General features: G+C 26.8%; 1 protein-coding gene across 2 annotated transcripts; it reads right to left on the bottom strand.

Moving 5' to 3' along the window:
- Positions 1 to 542: 542 nt before the first annotated feature.
- On the bottom strand, positions 543 to 8171 carry LOC109601090 (ubiquitin-conjugating enzyme E2 H). Of its 2 annotated transcripts, XM_020017309.2 has the most exons (6): positions 7958 to 8171; positions 7560 to 7911; positions 7250 to 7326; positions 6131 to 6298; positions 3249 to 3377; positions 543 to 3192 (listed from the first exon to the last, which is right to left on the bottom strand). In XM_020017309.2, exons 2-6 carry the CDS (start codon positions 7610 to 7612, stop codon positions 3074 to 3076), a joined length of 546 nt encoding a protein of 181 aa, XP_019872868.1. In that variant the 5' UTR covers positions 7613 to 7911; positions 7958 to 8171; the 3' UTR covers positions 543 to 3073. The 2 variants fall into 2 exon arrangements, with proteins under 2 accessions (XP_019872868.1, XP_049826730.1); XM_049970773.1 differs by having other exon boundaries at positions 7560 to 8171.
- Between the last annotated feature and the right edge of the window lie 3303 nt (positions 8172 to 11474).

Here is an 11474-nt window from a genome sequence, read left to right on the forward strand (position 1 = left end):
GCCCCTTTGGTAGGAATATGTATAATTCCAATGACAATTCACCATAGTCATGAAAATCTTTCTTGGATTAAGAATTTTTAAGTACTATTCCATTAAGTTTCTCAGCTGCAATCCATTATCCAATAATCAGTCCTTCTTCATCACATGTGATAATACGATCAATAAAAGGCTTATTTGCGTTGCGTGCAAGGATAAAATTGGTAATTGACAAAAGCCTAATTTTATTATCCTTTTATTCGTCCAACTTTTAGTTGAAATCTTTCTAATGATTGATTCATTGCAGTTTTATGAATTGTATACATCATTTTTAACCAAAAAAAAATGTTTTAAATGCAACATAAAATTATAACTAGCATAGTTAGAAAGTTTGAAATTTTTTTCTAGACTTTAAAAAATATATATGTAAACTGGACTTAAATGTTCATTTAGTTAAAAAAAACATTAGTATATTATTTTACTTACCTTTTTGTGACTGGTTTTATTTGGAGTAACTTCAGAAAGTACCTCGTAGTAAATAATGGGATATAAATAAAACAATTACAATAAATTTAGTTATTTATTACTGTTAAATGCTACCAAAATGAGCTACATTTAAAAGTTTCTTAATTAAAAATAGATATCGTGATGTATTCCACATAATAATTGGTGTATCAACACTTTATTACTCTTTACGATTAATAAATATTAGATGGATATAACTACCAACGTAATATTTGCATGGACATATTAATGCAATTGGGCAAACTTTATTACAGGAAAACACCATTCATTCTTAATTCGTACATCGCGATAATATAAATTTTCCTTTGTTATATCTATAAAATTATGTATATGTGTACAAGATACCAAATAGGCAGAATACTTATATAAGTGTAAAATAAAAACGATGTTCCCTTTATTTGGTATGTAACAAAGACACTAGTCCAGCTAGCGTCTATTTTTAAAAGTATTGACTACAACTATTTTTCACAACTTGTTTCACATGTGATGACGAAAACAAATCATACGTGGTAATATGAAGAACTATCGTTTGATTAAGGCAATATGATAATTTGATCCATTGGTAAATTTACATAAGCCAAAAATCATTGATTGTGTAAGGAAAGTAACGTTGGAAGCCAAATATAAGGCGAAAACACAAACGTGTAGTGTGCTAGGCGGTCATCGTCGTCGTCGTCGTGTATTTAATGCGGTGATGCGGTTTTGGTCCGTTTAAGAACGTTTAAGGTAATCGGATATAGGTAACTAATAAATCAAGCGGTTCATCCGGGGACCAAAATTGCATCAGGGACAGCAACCCTGTGTTCCATGAATATGCAATTAGGTGCCGCAGATTGGACAAAACTGGCGCAACAACTTAATCGTCCCCTTTTTTGCCCCATCTGCTAGTTACGTATTGGTAAATATTTGCTAACATAAAATGCTTTGACAATGTCGGACAAATGTTAGGTGGAGCTTGCCTGTCGAAATTAATATCACAAGACGCTCAACATTTTTTGATTGCTTAAACACCTGAACATTGGCAGTTTCAAGTTTTGCGTTAGAATATTCAAATTGCTTTTAGTTACGACACAACAGACAATTTTATATACACAACACTGTGTAAAATTTATTCTAGCTACGATGTTGACACGAAATTTCAAGATGAAGTGATGCTTAAACAATAACATTTAACTAAATTTAAACGTTAAATTATGTCATAGGGAAGGCCTCTGCTGAAAATTACGATTAAATTGATAAGAATAAAAAATACGTTGATACAAATTAACAAAAATTTATTGTCCCAGCAACTGGCAACAACTAAAACCTATATAAAAAACGAATGTCCCACTTTGAAGCAGTTTTGGTGAACCACTCAACTGGGAACAGATTTCTAAAATTAACAGCAACAAAAAGTAACTTAAGGCCATTTAAAAAACATGTTAATAAACATTATAAAATAGTACATCCTGTACTGTATTAAATTCATAGTGAAAAAACCAAACTTAATTAAAAAAAAATCACACATATTAACGCTTATAAAAACGACATGATTAAAACTAAACTGTTCCTAACGTTTGTCCAACATTTCATAATAAATGTGTAACGTAATTTTTGAGGTCGCAATGAAAACTTCGACATTGAATAAAAATGCGTTTTGCTGTAGAAAAATTCACCCTACAACTAGTGATATAAACTTTCCTTAACCCGAGCACAAGACAATATCGCGTACACCTGATGTATATTTTTTTTTATATGTATGTATATATATATTTATATATCTACAACTTATATATTTCAATAAGACACTTATAGAGTTTTATAAAAAGAAAGGTTTTTAAAATAAAATATAAATATGTACAACATTATTAATTAGTGAGACCACAATAAAAACAACTTGTCAAGGAAATGAAAATTGCGTTGGAACAGAAGAGTTCTAAAGACGCGATTCAGATAAGTTCTATTGCACTACCTATAACTAAACTAAAAAATAAATATGTCTCGCTCTGCAACAAACTTAAGCAACTCTAAAAGTATGGTATGAAAATTTATTTTTAAAACTAGCATTACCATTTAGTTGACTTGCATTTCGGCTCCAGTGAGGCCTTAATAAGTAATCCTTAAATATCATAAGTGTGTACCCAAATTATTATTATTATTTTTCCTGATTACAGATATAAAAAGTTCAATTTTCCAAAATGTCCCTACAACTACCAGATGTAAACAACATTGAATACACTCACTGCCAAAAAACAAATTTTATTCAAATAAATTTAGAACCAGATTCAACTTGTTAATAAAACAACTTGTCAGCGACTTCACCGCGGTACCATGGTTAATAAATAATTTTTTGGCACTCAGCATATTTGACATGAAAAACAAAACGGAAAAATGTAGAGAAAAACTATAATTACGAAACGGAACTGACTGTTAATTAAAGATGCGTGGCCGAAAGTGTCGGTCAAAAAAGTACGCTAGAAAATGCAAAATAACTAAACCCTCCTGAAACTAAGCACATCACATCCAACACTAACTCAAACGAAACGTTATGGGAAATTTTTTTGAGCGAGGGCGTACTTAAAATATGCCTACGTTATAATTCCATGTCTTCGGCTTCGTTCTCTGAAAAGTCCGACATACTCGATTCACTATCGGAGCTAACGTTCTCCTGCCCCCTCAGCGCCTCTTCCGTGGCGTATTTTCTAACGTATTCTGAAACACATTTGGGGATTTGCAAGGTGAACGTACAACTCGGTGGGGTAACTTACCCGAAACCTTCTTCTTGTATTCCTCGGGTTTGTGTAGGTACATGGCAGCTGCGTCCCCGTTTAGTGGGTCAATGGGGTTGGGGTAGGTTAACAATTGTGGAAGAAATGATTCAAATATGTTGGACAAATCTGTAAAAAATACAATTACTATATATTGTACTGACTGACGGAGTTATGAGTCAAGAAAATAAATACAATATGTCATGACATAATTTTAAATCTTGGCAAATCTAAGAAGTCACAATTGAATAGATATTATGCACACATATTAGTTTACTCCATTTTTAGATTTGAATCATAAATATAAATATTAATGAATAAAAAAAAAATAATAATTGTAAACATAATATATTTATTTATTTTTTATTTAAATACAAAAATTGGTAGTACCATAAATAATATTTGGCACAAATATTTATTTTTTAAAACTGAGTTATATAAAATTTTATATCCTTTATCTTGTCATTTAAAATGATATTATTTTTACATTGTAGGAAACGTGATTCAATTCAATTATAAATGGGTTTTATAATAATTTGTTGAAATTAAAGAAAAACATAAACATGCAATTAAACAATTACATTAAAATATATTTAAATCATCAAATGACGTATATGAATAAAATAATAATTCTTTATTTAATATATTAACATGAGTAGTGTAGGTTTTTAATATTTAATCATTGGAGAATAAATCAAATTGCTTTTTTATTCAGGTTATATAAAATTCTACCATCTTTATCTGGTGACTTATAAAAACATAATTGTGGCAACAAAGATTTTTTTTACATTGGATAATATTGTATTGATTCTAACATGAAAAACATTTATACCTTGAAAATCAAGAAAAACACTGATTCAAATATAAAATTTTATATCTTGAAACATAAATATATCTATATAATTAAATATTCTGCATAAGAATATATTCAAGTCATCGAATGATGTATATGAATAAAACAACAATTGTAGATAATTATTTAACATATTAGTATGAGTAGTTATTATTCACATCATTCTTGTATATTTTATTATAAATAACAATGCAATTTAAAAATAAAAATATTTAATGTCACAATACCAATAAAAGTTTTTAGTCTTTATATCATTGGGACAAAATTCAGTTTAAATAATCAGCAAAAATTTGCTTTTTTATTCAAATTGTGTAAAATTCTACCACCTTTATCTAGTTATAGAAACCATTGTGGAAACACAAATTCATTTTTACATGGGATAAAATTGTATTAATTCAAACATAAAAAAATACATTTTATACCTTGAAATTCAAGAAAAATATGTCTGTGTAATTAAATATACTGCATAAGAATATATTTAAATCATCGAATGATGTATATGAACAAAACAATAATTGTAGATCATTGTTTAAATATATTAGTATGAGTAGTTGTTATTCAATTAGTTCTTGGGCATTTTAGTATACACAATAAAGAAATTTAAATACAAAAATACTTAATGCCACAAAACCAATAAAAGTTTTTGGTCTTAATACCATTGGGGAATAAATCAGTTTCAATAGTATATATACAAATATAATTGTGGCAACAAAATTTATTTTTACATTGAATAAAAAGGTATTGATTCAAATATAAAGAAATACATTTTATACCTTAAAATTCAAGGAAAATATTTCTATGTAATTGAATATATTGCACAAGAATATTTTTAACTCATCGAATGCTACATATGAATAAAATAATAATTGTGATCACTGTGGAATATATTAGATGAGTAGTTGTTATTCAAATCATATCACGAAATATTTAATGCCACAAAACCAATAACTGTTTTTATATTACTGGGGAATAAATCAGTTTCAATAATCAGCCTTTTTATTCAAGTTATATAAAATTTTGTCACCTTTATATGGTTATTTATAAAAACATAATTATGGCAACAAAATTTTTACATTGAATAAATTTGTATTGATTCAAATATAAAGAAATACATTACATACCTTGAAATTCAAGCAATATATATATATATATATATATATATATATATGCAATTAAATATACTGCATAAAATATATTTAGGTAATCGAATGATGTATATGAATAAAATAATTATTGTAGGTCACTGTTTAACATATGTAGTAGTATGAGTAGTTGTTATTCAAAGTGCTTTTGTATATTTTATTATAAATATCAATGAAATTTAAATACAAGAATATTTAATGCCATAAAACCAATAAAAATTGTGGCAACACAAATTCATTTTTATATTGAATAAAATTTGATTGATTCAAATATATATATATATATATATATATATATATATATATATATATATCTTGAAATACAAGACAACATTTACATATATCTATGTAATTAAATATTCTTCATAAGAATATATTTATGTCATTGAATGATATATTGAATAAACCAGTAATTGTAGATCATTGTTTAATATATTAGTATGAGTAGTTGTTATTCAAATCGTCCTTGCGCATTTTAATATAAATAAAAATGCAATATAAATGTAATTAAATATACTGCATAAGAATATATTTAAGTAATAGAATGATGTATATGAATAAAATAATATATACCAATTCAAATATAAAATAAGATTAAGAAAGAAGCAGGAAAAAAGCGTTGAAATATAAGAAAAGGTAAAGTAACATACTGATATGACAATAACTGTAGACATAATATGAGTTGTATTTTCAGATAAATATATAAGAAGTACCTATTTAATCTATACTTCTTTAAATAATCAATCAATGCCAATATTTAACCTTTGGTTTACATAAAAATCTATTAATTTTACACTAAGACTTGAACGAAATGACGCACACATCAAAATAAAGTATTTAAATTAAATACGTTGTTGCAAATAGTTAAATTATAAAATAGTACATACCATACAGTGCGGTCCAAGCTTGATTAATAACATCTAAACACACAGTTCCAGATACTTCATCAATATTTGGATGGTACACTCTATTCATAAATCCTATACTAGGTGATTTAAATGGGTAGTGTTCAGGCAACTGGACCCTAATTTTCCAAACTCCTCCTTCATACGGAGCTAAAAACAATAATTACGTGTTGGAAACTTTGTCAGAGGCAACAGTTTTGGCATTTATACTTATGTATGGTTGTTGTGAAATGTTCAGGCTGTCAGACTGTCATTAAAGAGTAAGTGAATACAAGAAAATGTGTAACAACGGAAAAAACTCATTTTAACTATTCACGTTGCATGTATAAATTTTGTATGGAGTTCAGATAATCAATAAAGAAATTAACTTGTCTGAAATAGCAGACATATTGTGCAGTGAAGACAATGACTTTTGATTTTAATGTAGAAAGCTTTCTACCATAATGTTATGATAATTAAAATTACATACCGTCAATATTTGTGGATTAGACGAAAGTGTAAACTAATTTTGACAATGCGCTATTTTTTGTGCTGTAAATCTGCCAAAAACCTCAAGGCAACAAACTATTTTACTGACAAATAAATAAAAGATAAGATATTAATTGCTGAATAAACATGGAAAGTCTGTTTAAATAATAAAGCAATGTTTGGTGATGGTCAAATGCAAATACTAAAAAATAAATAAATTAATAAACAATTACAATTAAGTCTATATTAATTGATATTTTTGTGGGACGTATTGCTGTTTTTCTCCTTTGTGTTCATTATTTATTATAAATAATTGTTTTATGGTGTGTATGATTCATTTAAAGAGAGAAACACTCCACATAATCCACTTAAGATAAACAACAAATAAAGTATGGTTAGAATAATGTTACTAATATCCTTCGGAGGCAGCAACAATTAATATGACGACAATATCACCAACCATTCATAATGTAAATTAAAATCCTCCATTATGAATAAAAAGCAGTGTGCATTGTTTGGAAACAATAATGACAAAGAATACACATGGTTAATGAACTGAATGCATGGGTGTGAGCCCTTTATTGAGGTTAATTCATGTCACCCTGTATAATATAAATAAAAGTTTATACTTACTGCCCCTGGGACCGTAAAATTTAACGCAAAATTCGTTTAGACCACCTAAAAGCGTAACCTCATGTTTACTTTCTATGCTGTAACAGAGAATTAAGGAAAAGAACAGATGTTTACAAATTTTGACAATCAGCTGCTTGTGAGAGGATAAATAAAAATAAACCAGTCATGAATGTTCATTTAACGTTACGCATTGAAAAAATGATCGAATTCAATTTCGATCACTGATCAATGTATATTTAGTTCTGAACAATCAGCTGATACAAAGGATATTGTTGTTGTTTACATTTTAGCACACACACACAAAGGATACAGTTTTATAACGTCAGTATCCATTCGCCTTTTTCCTGCGCTTGGAGATGACATGGTGAAATTGTCATGAAATGATTACCATGTATTTGTTGAACGTAACCACCAGTTTTAGTAAATACGTAATCACTTGGAAATCACAATGGCCGTGTAGGAAAATCGGAGCCACACAGTTTGGAGCGTACGAACGGACCAACCACGAACGGACGTCTTGGCCAGCAATCTACCGTTTACTAACAAACTTGTCACTCTCTACGCAGGTCCCGAACGTTTGTGGATCATTTCATTTACTTAATCCGCCACATGCAGACGACCATAAAAGCGCCATTTCCACTTATTTCAAATATCATCTAAAACTGGGCCCAAAAATAACATGTCAAAACACCAAATCCATCTCGTTACAGTCGGAGCCAACTGACTGGTTACTAACTAGGTCAACGCAGTCCCGCCACACGAATCTGACCCTAATCCAAAGCTCCTTTATTATTTTTTTCCTCACCACAACAAACAATCGAACTTTCTTTATTTGAAAATGACCCGACACTTCCACTTGTGAATAGTTAATTAAACGTCAGCCATTGCGAACGTCATTGGTTAGGTTACAAAACGCGGCAAAAAAAAAATATTGTTTAGCACACTGAGATAAAACCGTTTGTGTGTTTGAAATTGTTTAAATGTTAAGACGTAGAAATTTTGTGTGTTTGGAACAAGTATTCGATTACAAAATATATACAATCAAATTTTATATTTCTAGGCAAAGATTCTACGTAAATTTACTGACTAACAACATATAAATAGACTTTGTTTCAGTGTATTTTTATTCTTTACTATTTTGTACCTATGAATTATTGTTATTGATTATCTCTACCTTTCTTATATTATTATTGTTCTAGCTGAAATTAAATTTACCACACAGGTATGACAAATTTAATCTGAAAATTTCCTGTAACCTCATCAAACGATTCAATTATAAAGTTTAATTAAAAAACATTTGAATAAAAAATAAAGAATGTATAAGTAATTTAGCAACAAAAGCTTATGACTGTTATATATATGTAAATATATCTATAAATGTCTATCAAAAAGTGTTCTTTTAGAGAATAAGCAAGGAATTTGATAAACAAAAGTTTTTATTATGGAAACCATATAATGTTATAGTTAAATATCTTGAAATGTTAACTAGTCTTTTTATTATTGCCCCACCATTTGTAGATTTGTAGGATATTATACTCACTTTACTTTTGATATTTAATTAAACAATATTTAAATAAAGAAATGTGCAACAGCCTCATCAATATTTCTGTATAAATAATTTAACAAAGATGGTTTATTAATTTTATATTCACTTTTTTAATTAATTTGGACAAATAGATTTATAAACATCTTCCTAGAAGCATGTTAATGTAGATTTAGAAGACATTACAAAGACAAATAAAAATATGTATAATCTATATTTAGGAAAATTACTTTTGTGTCTTAAAATGTCACCTAAACGCTGTTTCTTATTGTCCCATCATTTGTAGAATTATAGAATATTATACTCACTTAATTTTTGATATATAATTAAAAAATAAAGAAATGTGCAACAACCTCATCAATATTTCTGTATAAATAATTTAACAAATAGACTTACAAACATCTTCCTAGAAGCATGTTGATGTATATTTTAGAAGACATATTGCAAAGACAAATAAAAATATGTATGTGTATATTAAGGAAAATTACTTTTTTGAAAGTCCAACATTTGTAAAGTAAAATGTTTTTAAATGTCACCTAAACTCTTTTTCTTATCACTTTAATTTTGATGTTTAATTAAAAAATATTTAAATAAAGAAGAGAGATCCATCAATATTTCTGTATACAAAATTTAACAGTAAAGGTTTATTAATTTTATAATTACTATTTTAGTTAATTTGGACAAACAGATTTGTAAATATCTCTCTGGAAGCTTATTAATGTAGATTTAAAAGACATTTATTACAAGGACAAATAAAAATATGTATAGTCTATATTTAGGAAAATTAATTTTGTGGAAATTAAACAACAGTTTCAAAGTGAAATATCTTAAAATACCACCTAAACCCTTTTTCTTATTGTTCCATCATTTGTAGAATTATAGGATATTATAATCACTTTATTTTTGATGTTTAATTAAGAAATATTTAAATAAAGAAATGTTGCAACAGCCTCATCAATATTTCTTCATAAATAATTTGTCAGTAAAGGTTTATTAATTTTATATTTACTTTTTTTCCTTAATTTGGACAAACAGATTTACAAATTTCTCTCTGGAAGCTTGTTAATGTAGATTTACAAGACATTTATTGCAGACAAAAATGTGTATAATCTATATTTAAGAAAATTACTTTTGTTAATGTACAATATTTTTAAAGTAAAATGTCTCAAAATGTCACCTAAACCCTTTTTCTTATTGCTCTATAATTTGTCGAGTTATAGGATATTATACTCATTGTAATTTTTATGTTTAACTAAAAATATTTAAATAAAGAAATATGCGACAGACAATATTTCTGTATAACTAATTTAACAGTAAAAGTTTATTAATTTTATGTCTACTTTTTTAATTAATTTGGACAAACAGAATTATAAATATCTATCTGAAAGCTTGTTAATGTATATTTAGAAGACATTTATTGCAAAGACAAATAAACATGTATGTAATCAGTTTTAAAGTAAAATGCTTTGGAATGACACCTAATCTTTTTTTCTTATTGCCTCTCATTTGTAAAATTATAGGGCATTCACTTGAATTCTGTTTATTGGAAAATGTTTATTAATTTTATATTTATTTCTTTAATTAATTTACACAAATAGATTTTTAAATATCTCTTTTAATGTAAATTTAGAGAACGTGTATTTGAAGGAATTTGACAAAATAAAAGTTAAAGTAAAATATCAACTTGATTTATCACCTAAACCCTTTTTCTTGTATTTTATTATTTATAAATTATAAAATATTATACTTTAATTTTGATTAATTAAAAAATATTTCTATCAATATTTCTGTATAAATAATTTAACAGGATTTATTAATTTTATATGCTTAAATTTTAAACCCAATCTGTCTTAAATAAAAAATTAAATTTAGTTTGTATTTACGTAAATTTAAGCATATATTGTGTATTATAGAGTATATTCTTCATACAGCATATTTAGACTACTAGACAACTTTATCCATTCATAATTATTAACAACAATGATAAAATATAGGTATAATGATAAAAACACTATAAACATAAGCTACAATATTTATTAAAATTATTATAAACATATGAAGAAAATTATATACATCAACATAAAATATATCAAAAAATAATTTTGTAATTCATTGTTGTTACTTACCTGATAATGTTTGATAAATATGTAATCAAAACCATTTTAAAATTGTATTAAAAAGTCACGTTTTCGCTTCCACTTTATAAACAAACACTAAGCTTACGCAAAGCTCAATCAAAATAGGTATAATTAAATTTAATTCTATATATACATATATATATAACATAAATGCATTTATTCCATGTTCAACTCACTGTTTCCAACACTAGATATGTTCCTTTTAACACTGCTAAATTGATACTAATGTATCACCAGCGGCACGCCTGAAACCACTGTTTTAACTATAAGAATCGTGGCGATAAGTGTCGGTAGAATATATACACACACACACGCCCACCTTTGTTTTACATATTGAAATATTTTTAAAATCATTCAAAAAATGTCAGAGTTTGTATTTTTTAAATTAAAAATGGAAATTAATAAAGTTTTAAAAATATTTTAATATGTAAAGTACTCCTGAGTGTAAGTATGTCACAGGTTTCAAACAATTCGTTTTAAAATACCCAATTTTGTCATAAAATTATCCATTAGAAAATATATTAATACAATTTAAACAACTTAA

The sequence above is a fragment of the Aethina tumida genome, chromosome 1 (genome assembly GCF_024364675.1).
Source record: "Aethina tumida isolate Nest 87 chromosome 1, icAetTumi1.1, whole genome shotgun sequence".
In the NCBI taxonomy this organism is placed as follows: Eukaryota; Metazoa; Arthropoda; class Insecta; order Coleoptera; family Nitidulidae; genus Aethina; species Aethina tumida.